General features: G+C 37.3%; 1 protein-coding gene across 3 annotated transcripts in view; it reads left to right on the top strand.

The window, feature by feature from the left end:
- The window catches only part of LUC7L2 (LUC7 like 2, pre-mRNA splicing factor), a 67,503-nt gene extending 56,975 nt beyond the window's left edge, over positions 1-10,528 (top strand). For all 3 annotated transcript variants that reach the window (XM_078153424.1, XM_020998103.2, XM_020998105.2), the window contains 2 exons: positions 4,009-4,200; positions 9,641-10,528. In XM_078153424.1, coding sequence (XP_078009550.1) covers positions 4,009-4,200; positions 9,641-9,842 — 394 coding nt within the window. In that variant the 3' untranslated portion in view covers positions 9,843-10,528. The remainder of the gene's footprint in view (positions 1-4,008; positions 4,201-9,640) is intronic.
- The last annotated feature ends 4,877 nt before the right edge of the window (positions 10,529-15,405 follow it).

Genomic DNA, 15,405 nt, shown 5'->3' with positions numbered 1-15,405 from the left:
ACATCTTTGGTGGTTTTTCACCACTTCTTGTACTCAAGTCATCATTGGTAATAATGTTGAAGTCTGCTTAAGTGCAGCATGTGTTATACCAGTTATACCACTTTCTATTGCACTAATTATTCTGGTTGCATGGGGATCCACAATTCATTGTCACAGAAACTACTCCTATGGACCTGTGAGAATCATTGATTAGAGAGTTCTCTCCTTTGATGCAGATAGCCCATCCATGGCTGCGTACCTCTTGTCCATGTCCAGAAAATTCTCAACACGTCCATCCTTTGACCCAGCAGTGCAGGAGGCGTGCCTCACTTTCTCCTAACATTGGATTCCTGCCAGTGGAGCACTTCAGCCTTCTCCCTGTCATACTTTACTCTCTCCATGTGACCAGCCTATCTTCTCTTTCTGTCATACAGTTTCTTGATGGCATCTTTCATTTTGGTTCTTCTTTTGGAATTCCTCATTGCTTATATTTTGCATCTTGCTCACAGCTACCACATACTTTTCTTTCTGGGTCATAAAATCACCGTGAGACCATTGATATTGGCAAGATAAGTTTTTTTGCAATACAGAGCAGCTTGGGTTCATTGAAGGCAATGAGCATTTTCCCAAATGTAATACAGGCAGCCCTCTTCCTAGTTAATTCAGTCCAGTTCAGCAAGCATTTGTTAAGTACCTGCTGTACTAGAAGATCTCTTCCAGTTCCACGATTTTATGGTTTTGTTGCACGCAGTACTGCTCTTAACTCTTTCTCAGGGAGAAATCGTCATTTTCTTCCTGTAGGTACTTTTGCTTTTCTCCATAGCTGATAGGCCAAGGAAGTAAATCCCCCATGTTTCCCCTATGGTCCTTCTCAGACTCCTGTAACCCAAATCATCTTCAGTTAATCAATAAGCATTTATTAAATACCTGGAGTACCTACCAAGAGATATATAGTAATGGGCTAACTCAAAATATTTTCCGTATAATTCCATGCCATAATCTAGGCATTATGATTTGGTTTTTCTTGTGTGAATTGTTATGCCAATCTATTTGGTGTGGCTGTGGATTTTATTAGAGTCTTTTTAGTTACTCTAGGGCTGAATGTAGTCAGGACAGTGTTTTCTGTGAATAGGAGCACTTAAATGATCTCATTGTGTAGGGATACCCTCTTTTAGGGAAGGAAGGAAACAAGCTTTTACTAAGTGCAAATATCATCTCATTTGATCTTTTCAGTTGGACTTTATACAGAACATCATTCATGATGGTGGTGAGCACCTGGCAAACATGTTTCTATGTTATACTATACTTAATGTATTGATTGGAGGATTATCAAAGAAAGTAATACTTGTGATTGCATCAATCAAGATATTCTGGTATTTTAACATGCACGAGATATTGAAAGAACCCTTTTAAAGCTGTGTTTACCGTGTCAGTTTTTTTTTTAAATTACAATAAATACAGTGAGATCTTATGTTCACACATTAGTCAGTTTTGTGACTGAAAATATGGTGAACTGTCTGAAAGCCTGCCTGTTCCTTTCCCATGTTTTTTATCAAGAGATACATACATGAAGAATTTTCAAAGAATTCATTGTTATCTTAGTCACTTTTTTGGGTACTAATACTATCTGTGATGTAGTAGAAAGAGTGCTGGACAGTCTGACAGGACCCAGATTTACATCCTTCCTGGTACACCTGTGAGTTGTATGCCTATAGACAGGTCACCTAGCTGCTCTAATACTTCACTATGAAATACAGATGATGGTATTCATCTTACAAAGTTGTGAGAATCAAATCAGATGGTGTTGAAGTGCTTTGTAAATCTTTAAGCCCCACATAAATGCCAGCTATAATTTTCAATTCCTTTGAATTTTCCCCTTTTTTGTATAGCTTGAAATTCAGTTCTCTGTTCACAGAATTCACAATTTCATATATGATTTTTTTTTCTGGTTTAATAATAATAATATATTTATTTGGTGAAAGTAATTTAAGGAAAAAAAGAAATTCAGTACCCTGTGTTCCTTTAAAATTCTGTATATTTGCAGATCTCTTTTCAGTTTTATCTATAAAAGCTCCAAAGTTGACCCTGACTTAAGTTGCATTTCATTTCTCTTGCCTATTTTTTACTCCTTTGTGAGGTGATAGTTTTTATAATTTTCCATCTGTCTGTGAATTACTGCACATGATCCTATATTGTTCTTGTCTTTCATATCTCTTCATTTGCAAGGAGATAAAGTATTTGTCAGATAAGGTAGTTTCTGTGTTCTTTTGGTCTTTTTATGGTGATTGTTTTGCACTATTTAACTTCTCTAAGAAATGGTAATAAACAAAGGCAGAAGTCTTTACTTTGATCAATTTCCTTTTATCAGATCATTTTTGACATTTCAAGGTTAAATTAATAATGGACCAGTAGTTTCTCTTTTGAAATTAGTATTTGAACTTCTGTGGGATTTTACATTGATGAGTATCTATGGATGAGCTATATTAGAATGTAGATGATTAATTTTAGAGGGCTCCATACTTGTCCCTGTTCTGTTTAACATTTTGTCAAATGACTTAGATGCATATCAGATTTGTAGACGACACAAAGCCAAGAGCTATAACACATTGGTTGACAGTCAGGATTCAAAAGGATCCTAACAGTTAAGAATATTTAACTAAATTGAATAACATAAAATTTAATAAGGATAAATATGAAATCACATACATTTTTGTGTTCAGAAAGTTGCGGCCCCAAGTATAGCCAATCAACAAGTATTAAGCGCCTGCTATGTTCCACTTGCTGTGAAGCAGTTCCTATTCTCAAAGAGTTTATATTGTCACAAGATGATAGAAGTGTGGCTAGAGAATAGTTTGTCTGAAAGAGATCTGGAGATTGTAGTGGACTGCAAGCTTAGTGTGATACTGCAGCCAAGAGTGCCTTAGCGTGGCTGCATTAAGAAAAGGAATAGTATCTGGGACTAGGAAGGTGATGGTCCTGCTATACTGTTCCATGGTCTGACAATATCTGTAGGATTGTTGTACAGTTCTGGATGCCATTTTTTATGGAAGACATAGATAAAGTTGGAGAGTGTTCAGAGAAGGGCAGCTAGAATAATATAAGGCCTTGAGCTCATGCCACTGAGAGATGAAGGAAGAAGGGATGCTTAGCCTGTAAAAAGAAGCCTACAAGGATGGGGGTGGAAGGTAGAGATTGGCAGCCATGTATTATAGCTGTCTTAAAGTATCTGATGGACTGTCACATTGAAGAGAAGTTAGGCTTGCTTTAATTGGCTCCAGAGGGCAGGCTTAGAAGCAATGGACAGAAGTTGCAAAATGCTTAGTTTTAGGTTTATTTTGGAAAGACTAATAAGAATAAGAGCTGTCTCAAAGTAGAAGGGGCCACCTTAACGTAGATTGAGTTCTCTTTCACAGGAAGTCTTCAGGGAAAAGCTAGGTGACCATGAGTTGGTGTGTGGTATGGATTGGATTAGGTGGTTACTGACATCCTTCTAATTATGAGATTCTGTGACTGTTTTATCTCTGCCTTTCAGATTAATAATGATAATGGTAATAACATACAGCTAATATTATATACTACTTTAAGGATTGCCAAGCACTTTACATATATTAATCTCATTTTTAAAATAACCCTGTAAGATAGGTGCTGCTATTCCCATTTTATAAATGAGGCAGCTGAGCTTAAGAGAGCTTAAGTGACTTGCTCAGAGAGAGTCATACAATTAGTAAGTGTCTGAGGCAGGATATGAATTAAGGCTTTACCAACTCCGAAGTCCTGTATTCTGTCTGCGATGCTCTCTAGTACTGTTCTATCTACTGCTTATTTAACTCAGTTTCTCCTAGCACTTCCTCAAAGATAACAGAGGGAGAATTTTTAAAGTCATAGTCCTTTAGGAAAAAATAGAAAATTAAACTTGAATTTCACCTCATGTTATTAGTATTTTCAAGTTTCTCCATCCATGAACAGAGTTAGTGAAACAGTAACAAGGTTTCATAAGGATATTCCAAAACTCATCTTGTTTATTTACAGATCCAGGTCTCGAGAGCATCGTAGACATCGATCTCGCTCCACATCACGAGAACGAAAGAGAAGAACTAGATCCAAGTCCCGTGAGAAACGCCATCGTCACAGGTCACGCTCCAGCAGCCGGAGCCGAAGCCGCAGCCACCAGAGAAGCCGGCATAGCTCCAGAGACCGGAGCAGAGAGCGATCCAAAAGAAGGTATTAGTCTAACAACAAAATTGCCTTACACTCAGTGTGAAGTTAGAATTTTATTAGCTTAGTAAATAATGGATATGAAAGAATACATTTCAAAGATAGCCACATTTTTTCTTTAAATCACAAAATCATTTGGATTAAAATCACACCTGATATAAACAGAATGCAATTATTTGCTGTTATTTTCTGATCACAAAAACTTTATTTTCTGGATAAAATTTTACTTGTAAGCGATATACAGTTGTTAATTCTTCTTTAGAATAATAACCTTTCTGTTTTTGTTATTACTGGAGGCACCTTAAAGAAACACTTTATAAAACACTGTAAGGGATGCAAAAGAAAAAAGGCACAATTCCTATCTTCCAGGAGGACAGCACAAAAGGAGGAATAGATCATGTAACATCAGTAGATACACATTATTAATTGATATCATTTGCACTGTATGTTTGCTTAAGGGACATAACAAAAGAATGATTAAATGGTTCAGGTTAATCAGAAAATGATCCTTGGTTTTTGAGACCACTTTTGAAATGATGAGAGGCATGAATTAGCAAAAAGGAAAAGAGGATGAATTAAGTGAATCTTAATTTGAGTTGAGTAACTTGTTATTTTGTGTATTAAGAAATAAAAATTATAAAACCATGGGAAGTAGTTGTGGACCAGAATGAGGATTTTGAAATTGGTGTAATAGAGGCAGTAGGGACTTAGCATCTATCATCTGTTTATCCATGCATGCATGCGTACAAACAAACCACGCGTAATTTTGTGTTTGTGTGTATCCTTCATTTTTATATTATGTTTATTTATATGGTATATTTATTATATATGTGAGATATATATTTATGTTATATATGCACCAGAACATTGGAAGGTAGTTTTTTAGCTATAACTAGGATGGATTAGAGTGATGAGGACAGAAATCAGCAGCTAGGAAGCAGCTGTTTTGGTTGAGGACCTAGATTAGTATGTGCCTCTGCAAAGAAGGGAAATAAATAAAAGCACATTTGAGAGGATATAGGGAAGGGATAGGTATGAATTAGCCATTGAGGGTAAATGGAATGACAGAGGGTGGGATAGAAGTAGAGAGAAAAATTTGAAATTTAATTGAAACTTTTGAGCATGGTGGTACTGTTGATGATAAAGGGAGTCTGTAACAATCTTGGATTTCAGTATATCAGTCTATATAAGATGCCATGAAGACAACAGAAAATATGAGCAAGAATGGTGCAAGAACTTGAACAAAATATACAGATTTAGGGGTTACACCTTCAGAATATCATTGAAACTAAGAGATGATATGAGGGTAAAAAAAATTTATTTTGGACAAAACTAAAAAAAAAAAGTTATCTGCATAGTAGCCATATTCTCTCCAACTTTACTTCATCTCATGAGAAGTACTCAGTCATTGGGCTGGACAGCTAAAAAGAATACAAAATTATGTATAATTTGAGAGAAAAAAGAGAACACCCCTCCCAGTTTATAATAAAAAGAATTCTTAGACTTAGTTTAATGTGATATGAGAAGAAAATGGCTTAAGTTCTTGGTTATAAGTCAAAAGTGTATTGTGATGATATAAACTGGATTTCCCCACACCACCTTTTAAGAACAGTGAAGTTTAAGAACAGCCTCAACCAAAAATCCATAGGTGCTTCGTGGTAGCATCAGTTCTTGAAAGTTATGCCAGTGGAGCACAAGCTCTCATAATCCTGCCAGACTGGAGAGAAGCTGCTTTGAATATGGCCCAGTGATACATTCGTTATACATCAGTTTTCTAAGGTGAGGTTTTCCTGTGTGACCAGAAGTTGATAAATCTTTCACCTGCAGCAAGATGGCCATTATCTAGACTGATAACAGATTCTTGAAATATTGAAGAAATATGTGATAGGAATTTGTTCAGTTTTTAGGAACAGACTTGACAGGATAGAATTAGGGTCTTAGGAATGCAAGAAAACCCTGAAGAGCAGGGGAAATGCTTTAGGAGAAAGGCTTTTAGCATGGTGTCTATGAACTTGTTCTTTAAAATATTGTGATAGCTATGTTTTAATATAATTGTTTTCCTTTATAATCCTATGTATTTAATTTTCTTCCATGCATTTAAAAACGTTTTGAAAAGTTGTCCATAGGCTTAAGCAGATTACCCAAAAGGCCTATGTTACAAAAAAAGTTTAAGAACTTCCCACTTTAGGGTGAAATTACAGGAGAGATCTATTGATGTTTGTTTTTGTAAAAGGATTTTCGGTGCCAGAACTAAGTGTGTAGGACATGAGGTGTTACAGAATAGGACTTTAATACTTAGCACAAATTAGCCAGGCTCTCCTCAAAGATATCTGGGGCCATGTAGTTAACTGCATAGATCCTGGAACAAAATCAGACTTTATTTCATGGAGCCAACACTAAGTTAAAAAGTATTCTAGCCAATCAGTATCTTTAAAACTGTATATCTATATATCTATATATGTACATACATTTTTTTTGTGAGACAATCAGGGTTAAATGACTTGCCCAGGGTCACACAGCTGGTGAGTATCATATCATATCTGAGGTCAGATTTGAACTCAGGTCCTCCAGGGCCGGTGCTCTATCCACTGTGCCACCTCGCTGCCCCTTTTACTACTATTCTTGAAGGGAGGTTTGTCTGGGTGTCTAAAGAAGAAACAGTTTACCATATATGTAATATGTACTTTCTGCCCTGCAAAATAAAGTCTTTGTATACAAGGCTTTGGAAATTTTTCCATTTGACTTTAACTTTCATCCAGTCTTCTCCATTTCTTAGAACTACACATAAAGCTACACATTTGTTTTATTTGCTCACACGTATAGTCAATAAGTTCATAATTATTGAATGCATGGGTATTATGGATATATAAGAGAAATAGGAAATGTAATTCTCTTGAAAGAATTAATGTTTGCTTAAGGGAATAAGACTAGCATATAAAACTTATAATTATGAAAACCATACAAAATTAATTATATCTTCCCCCCCCCAAGAGAAAGAAATTATCATTTGCAAAGTACTTGAGGAAAATCTCTACAAATAAGTTGGAGTTAAACAAAATAGCTTAAGAATGCCATAAGTACAGAGAAGGAAGAAGGCATTCTTGGGGGTGGGTGAAATTACATGAGCAAAAGCAAGTAAAAATGGGCGTAGCATTTCTAGAGGACCATGTGCAGGTAGATATGCCTGATTAAGTAAAGGATTTTTCTTTTTTTTCTTCTTTTCTTTTTTTTTGGGGGGGGGTTGTTAAACTGATGCTTTTAAAAAAAAATCACTGTCATTCATGACCTTTCTCATCTTCCTCCTTACTCTTCCCTGCCCTTATAAACCTTTAGTCAGATAACACAAATCAGTACATGAGGTCTATGTGGATGACTCCTTCCAGACCTCTACTCCATTCTGCTGAGAGGTGGAGGCATGTACCATCAAACTTCTGACACCTTTCAGAGCCATTTCAAGTTCTTGGCTACTATGATATGTTGTGGTATGATTTTTGTATATATGACACCTTTTGGAAGGCTTATGTTGGGGAATAGTGAGAATTTAGAGTTGATATGCAAGGTCAAGCCATAGAAACCATGGAGGCTTTGAAAGGTTCTTCTCATTTTCCTGTCTTCCATAGTTCCTTTAGGTTTATGATAACTCAGGATGTCTGTGCTATTTATTTGCTGTTTCACTTTATTTTAAAAATACTAGTCCTCTGGGATTTGTTGCTTTTCAATTCCTCAAAACCATCTGTTTTTCTGATGTAATCTCCCAGATATTGGAAGTGAGTTTAAAGATAGTTAAATTAATTCCCTTCTCTGTTTTGGACAAAGTAAATTAATCTGTGATTAACTGGACTTTTCAAAGAATGCTATTTTAGATAAAATTTAAATTGTTTTGCTTCATCACTCAATGAATAGCTTTCAAAAAATGCACTGGTACTCTTTTGTGCTTTAGTAAGAAGATATTAAACATAATTTATAATTGTTTAATCTTTCCTTGATATAGAATCTCAAAAACACCTCAGTATTATCATTCTGTACATTTTCTATCCTACAGGATAGGTATTGGGATTATGAGTCTGCCATTTATTAGCTGTATGATATATGTGGGGGGGGTTATTTGTCTTATTTTTGTTTTTCTTTAAATCTCAACGAATTTTGATCCTGGCTTCTTTTTCCTTACCGTTTCCTCTTGAATTTTACAGACAAGATGGCAGCAGCGTTTCATTGATCATTAAGGTGGTAGCGTGACAAAGTTTTATTTTAAGGTTTCTTTTTAAGCTGTGACATATCATTGCTAGACTTTTTCTAGAGAATTTTCAAAGGAGGGAAACCAGGATAATAATTAAAATGATGAAGGCCCTTGAGTTCATACATTATGAGCGTAAGTCAAAGAACTGAGGTGTATATCTTGAAGAAGAAAAGACTTAGGGGGAATCATGATACTTATTTTTTAGGAGGAATCATGATAAGTATTTGAAGGACACTTCTGTGGAAGATGAATTAGCACCAGAAGGCCGGAGTAGCAGTAGTGGATAGAAGTTATAAAAGAGGCAAATTTAAATTTAGGTTTCATATAAGAAGTTACTAGTGATTATTAGTAATCAGTAGTAATTATTATTATCACTAATGCTTTAATGGTTAGAACTTCCCAAAAGTGGCATGTGCTGCTTTAGGTAGTAAGAGGGTTCTCTTGCCCTGGAGTTACTCAAGTAAAAGCTAGAAAACCACTTACTTTTGTCAGGTATTTGGGGAGGGGGTAGGGTTCTGATTTGTACATCATTTGAGGTAGATATTTGGCCTTTGAGGTACCTTTGAGATTCTAAAAACATGTATGTCTTATATCCATGTTCTTATTAAGACTGTTACTCATCTAGCTAAGTCAGAAAAAATAATTTTCTTCTTAACTGTAAAGGTTTTGTATTTAAACCCTCCTACCTATTAAAGTAGCCAGCTTCTTTCCAGTCCCCAAAATCTGTCTTACTCTGGGCCTTGTATTTCATTTTCTAGGTTAACAATCCACTTCTTTGGAGTTGATCTACCTTGTTGTAGTGACATTTTTTGGTAGAGTTTTTAGTTATATAGTGTGCTGAGAGTGAGCACGAATGCCTAATATGTTTGGTACAGAAACTAGAATTGAAATTTTCTTCTGTTTCTTAATTTGCAAAATTATGTGGCACTAAAACTAATGTGGTGTTGAATTGTTCAACCTAAATTTGTTGCTTAACAAATGTTACTTATATTTGCAGATTTGTTTTTCTGAGTCATCCTTATATCATCCTGTTGTATTATATTATCCACAGCAGAATTCTGTTCTTTCTGATAAGTGTTTTTATTGCTATATTCCCTCTGTGTTGATTCTCATACTAATTGCTTGTACAAATCCTTATTCTTTTATTTGTGATTCTGGGCTGCTTCTATTTAGCATGTCAAATTTAGGTTCTCAAATAATGTTTTTCAGATCCTCAAAAGAAAGGTCTTCTGGAGATAAAGAGCGGTCATTAAGAGACCAAGACCTAACATCACGGGACAAAGATAGAAGTTCCAGAGAGCGGTCACCTCGTGACAGAGAGAGAAAAGATAAGAAACGTTCCTATGAGAGTGCTAATGGCCGCTCAGAAGACCGGAGGAGCTCTGAAGAGCGTGAAGCCGGGGAGATTTAACAGGCTCTACATTTCCTCAATCCTTAAGCTTCCTATGGAGTTACATACTATTGTTTAGTTTACAGCTGTTCAAGGCGACCCAGCCGTTCCAGACACCAATCCAACTAGGCTAGATGTACAGTATCTAGAGTTTGGCTATAACTCAATCTGAACTCACCGTCTTTTCCTGGATGAAGTCTAAAATTGCATCCATAATTTCTGGTGAACCCTAATACAATTCTGAAAGGTTATTCTGTTCACAAGTGCAGTTTTATGTAGTAAAATGCAGATCTCTATGTTTTATTTTCAGTAGAAGTTAGAGTGAACAAATTGTGTTACTTGCCTTGGGCTTTCTTGAACATTTGTAAAATCCTTCTTTTCTAGTCCAAATAGCAGCAGCTTTGGGAGTCTTGTTTTGATTTCTTCCCCTACCCTTCTGTCCTACCTTTGCACCTGCCATCCCAGATTGCAAAGTGGGACAGGAATTGAAGGGGCCATATAACTCGGGTTAGAAACTTTTCTGTTCCCACCGATTGATTACCAGTTGGTTACATTTCGGAGCATTTATTGCTGGGGTGTGTGTTCTGGAGGAAATGGAAATGTTTATTTCTTTTTTCCCTTTTTTAAAACAGTGCCTATTTAGATTTGGAAGTTGAACAGCTGTTGCATTACACCTTTTGCATTTTTATTGAAATTTTGAAATCAAACCTTGTCTTGATTTTTCTGTTACATTGAGTTGCTATGTTCAGGTTGTTGGGGGGATTCTTCCTTAAGCACTTCTTGCCTTTATTTTTTCTTGTGGAGTGTAAAGGCTACACCTCTTAATTGTTTTAAAAAAAAAAAGATAATAAAATGAAAACAGCAATCACCACCACCACCATTACCACCATCACATCACATCACCATCACCATCACCATCAAACAGCCTACATTGTTCAGTAAGTTGTCACTTGGCACTTAATCCTGTGGACATTCCTCACCTTTGTCTTTCATTGATAATTCCTTTCTATGTAAGACACAAAAGATGTAAGGAAACACTTGCAAAAATTCTGAACTCTGGGCATAACTGTTTGACCCAGGCCATCTATACTGCTTGTATTCAGCTATCCAAGTTTATAATTTCTGCCACAAGGAGGGACTTGGACCTGCTAGAAGAAATGATCTGATTCTTCTGTTTATTGGGCAGTACAAAATGAAATAAAAATATGGTGTAAACAAAGCAATGAGAGGAACAGTATTTGGTTAGTAAGAGTTGATTTTAAACCCAATAAGGTGTTGAAAGATGGTAGGAAAACAATACTTGAGTATAGAAATCCATAACACACTTTTATCCACTGAAAATTGTTTTCCGTTTCATGTAACCAACTGAGATGTCAGTTTTCCAGAGATGAGTCTGGAGTTGCAAGAACTCCATAGAGAGCAGGTTTCTAAAAAGGAATATTTTAGTTGAATAACACTGAATTTAGATCTAAAAGGAATTGAAGTCTAAGTGCCAGTCTTACAGATAATGGCCCTGTTTGCTGAAGGGCCTCTGTTTTCTTCTTTTTTTGCCTGTCTTTGCCAGTCTCCTTTGTTAAGATGTTGTTGCTTTTGTTGCTTGACTGTATCATCATCTGGAAAGCAGAAGGATAGGGACCGTTAAGATGCAAGATACAGATCTAGAGCATAGGGTAGAGAAAACGTCAAGTTGAGAGAGAAGATAGACTGTGTGTGTATAGGTGCCCAGTATTGGCAAGGTATTGAAAAATACCGCACAGTAATCCTAAGTTTAGAGCAGACTGTTGGGGATCACTCAGATGGCTAAAACCCTTAATGCTTGTTTCTTTGCTGCATCACTGCCTGTTTTATAGTAGGCAGTGATTTTAAATTTGTGATCTTACAGGAGCTAGGTAATACATCTGTGAGTGCTCTTTCAGTGAGGAAGTTACGTCCTGGGAATCAGAATCCACAGATCTTCAACATGTGAGTGATTGGAAGATGCATGGTTCCTACCTTCAGGTGGGTGAATGCTTCAGCCACGCAGAACACATCTTTTAACTACTGACCTCTTCTTGGATAACTTTTGTTACTAAGACCTTGCAACTTCCTTAGCAAAATTCAGTATTTTATCCCTGTTTTTAAAAAAAAATACTATTATTATAAACTTTGTAGCCAACAAAAGTGAACACTCTTGGTATTTACTATGTTAAACTGAAATTTCACCTGAATCAGCTTAAATCCATTGTTTTAAGTCCCTCAATGACCATAGAAGAGCAACTTAAAATGATTCATATGAACCCATACTGTTAAAAACAATAGACCACAGTGCTAACCAATTCACAGTAGCCTTGGGCACTTTGAGAAGGGCATTAATTCTTTTAGGCCATTAGAAAACCAAATAGCAAATTACTGGATAGCTTAACCCTTGCTGACTCAAAGCAAGGCCATTCTAGGTTAGATGATGTTGTGAATGAAAGAATATCTATGTTAAATATATTAACCCAATAACATGGCCTGGGTTAAACAGTATGTGAAGGCTAGGTCTCTCCTGTGGTATAGTTGTGTAATTGACTTTAAGTATTAAGTTTCATCCTTCAGTCCATCATTCCAGTCTGTCACATTTTTTTGGGTTCTGATTCTGACATCAAATATCCTGCCTAGCATTAGGATTGTATGTGAAAGACATCGCAGTTTTAAGAAAAATATGCTCAGTTCTTTCTCTCCTCAAGTGAAGATAACTCAGGAAAACATTGCCACTGCTGAAACTTCAACTAAGGTGTAGCACTGGCTATCAGTATTGGGATTTGTAGAGAGATAAGAGGGGAAAACAAGGAGGCATTAGGATTTCAAGGGGCCAGCCAGAGCATTCTGGTGGGGTTGCTAAATTTTAGTGTTAGACTAGGGGCACTGCCATTGGGTAAGCGAAGTAGGAAGGCATTTGAGTGCCATGTTGATTGGAAGGAGTAGACACCAAAGGACACAGTGGGTTTCCATTAAGCAGGTCTGAAGCAGAATGTCGGAATTCCAGGGAGTAGAAAGCAGTCACATAGCTGGTGTCCAGTGGGGCAGGTTTGGAATTGGGGAGAGGGCGGTGTAGTCGGTGTTAGGCAGTGTAATCAATCAACACAAGCCCGGGGTGTATGTGTGTGTGGGGGGTATTAATGTGAAAGATGTTAGGCAGTGGAAACCTAGGTAGAGAACTTTCCCTTAACTCCTTAAAGGATTGATTGGGCCACACAGAATTTGACACCCGGATACAGGCTTCTGTGGCTACAGGTTAAAACCCTGGTAGAAACTTAATACGGAACCAGACCCTACAATACTAGGCAGATATAAAAGAGGAGCAGAGTGAGGATAGGAATTCAGGCCACAAGAGACTAGATAACCATTGGGAGAATGGGTAAGGCCAATAGCAAGACCATTTTGAACTTGATCTGAAGTCAGTTTAAACAATTCTGTTTCTTACTCAGAGGCCAGGTAATAGCTCAGGCAAGGAAGTCCTGAGTAGAGGAATGAATGTCTGGTAGGGGACCCAGACTTTCTCCACTACATGGAAGCCTAGGATTACAGCATTTCTTTTCCCTGGTTCAAAGACTAAGGGAGATTTGGAACCCAATGTTTTTGACTAGAGCTGGTCACCAAAAGTCACAGAAATGAGGAGTTAACATCCATGGAGACTACTCATCTGAAAAAAAAAAAAAAGGTTTCCCTTGTGTGTAAGCATCAATCAGCAAAGGAGAATGGAGGTCGGACCACAGGGTCAGGTGCATTCCCTGGGCTTCCCACATCCTGATAACAAGGAGAGTGAAGTGGAAGACTCTACTGATCCCGAATTTAAATGCCAACTCTGCTATCTATATATCTCTACTACCTGTAGGACCATGGATGTCACTTAACCTCCTTGGGCCTTGTTCTGCATTTCCTCTAAAGCCCCAGTTCTAACTTTATAAGCTTATTGCCCTATGACATGTTAGTTGGAGTTTTTAAAAGCTTGTGCCAATGTTTCGTGATATAAAGGGGAAGAGAAACTTTCCTAGGACAAGTCTACCAAATTGGGGGAGGGGGAGAGTTTTGGGGGCTTTTCCTTTAACCTTTTATATCCGTGTTGGGTACCTGCTATGTTCCAGGCTGGGAAAAGAGACTTTCTGGCTCCCTCATCCCAACTCACTTGGGATCTCCACAGAGATTGCACCAGCTGGGACATTCTCATGAGGACCTATCAGATTTGATACAGTTGGCAAAGGGGGAGACAGCACCTTCCTCATTTGTCCCAATCCAACAGTCTCTACCACCACAATTCTTTTTCTCCTTTGCAGTGCATTAAAGAAACTACTCCTGGAGTAACAGACTAGAGGGCACCTACTATCTAAAGCTTATCATGTTTTTTGCAGGTTTCAGAGAGGTTTAGTAATCTTGCATGGTTTTATATGTTTGACTACCCAACATGACCAGGCAGTGGACTCTGACTCCATGAGTTCCCATTTTGTGATTGCTTCCATATTTCTCAGAATCCTAGAGTTGGTAGGGATCTTCAGTCATAGCAAGAGGCTTCACTGGAAGCCCAGACTTCTCAAGCATGTTTGATTTTTGGAGCAAGAAATAGCATTTTCCCCTACAGTATATAGCCAGGCTTCTTGGCATAGCTCAAGGAAAATATAAAATTTTATAAAGGCCTTCTACACCAACCCACTGGACCTCAGTTTCCTCATTTGCAAAATGAAAGGATTAAACTAAATATGGTCTTTTTGGTCCTAAGTTCCATGATCCTCTCATTTTACAAATGTGGTTAATAGGTTTGGAAGAGAGAGATCTTGATGAGGAAACTCAGGCCCGGAAAAGATAGATGACTTACCCAGGGTGACAAGGCTGGCAGAGCTAGAACTAAAATTCCATTAATTTTTTTTTCTTAGTAGATGGTTATGTTACATAATCAACTACGAAAATCAACCATACCATGTATGGAATTTACATTTGAAACCCAATAAACTTACAATAAAGTGACATTAAGCAATAGCGTTTATATGTGTGCGTATGAGTGTTATGCAGTGAACATAGTTCATATGAACATTGCAATTGACATTGTTTTTATTCAGCTGAATCAAATCTTTTATTTTTTTTTTCTTCTCACCTTGTTAATTCTTTAGTGATCTATGTGTCAATGCCAGCATGTTTATGAGATCATAGCTCAACAGGGACCTCGGACACAATTCAAGCCCCTTAGTTTAAAATTAAGGAACCACTTTTCCTGATACTGTTATGCTATTACCTTACACAACACCACCTTCAATTCTGGATCTCACTGACTGGAAGGATGCCTCAGAAGTCAAGCTCATTCAGTCTTCCCATTTTACAAATGAGGGAAACTAAGGCCCAAAGAGATTCAGCAGCTTGTCAGAGGTTATGTAGCTTTCCTTAGCGAGGATTTCCTCGTTCCCCACCCAAGAGCTGAGGTTTCCTGCGCTCGTTAGCTTCCACCCCAACAATTCTATCCCCCACATACGGGTTCCTTTGAGGGATCCTTGAATAGTGCCTTTTTCTTACCTAGGGCTGGCTACGATGGGGAATTTGGGCTATGAATCTATGGATTGCCTATTGGAGACTGAAA

Source organism: Phascolarctos cinereus, unplaced genomic scaffold (assembly GCF_003287225.1).
Source record: "Phascolarctos cinereus isolate Bilbo 61053 unplaced genomic scaffold, phaCin_HiC Scaffold_1;HRSCAF=81, whole genome shotgun sequence".
NCBI classification, from domain to species: domain Eukaryota; kingdom Metazoa; phylum Chordata; class Mammalia; order Diprotodontia; family Phascolarctidae; genus Phascolarctos; species Phascolarctos cinereus.
The sequence above is the reverse complement of the archived record's forward strand: the minus strand, read 5'-3'. Positions and strand labels throughout refer to the sequence as shown.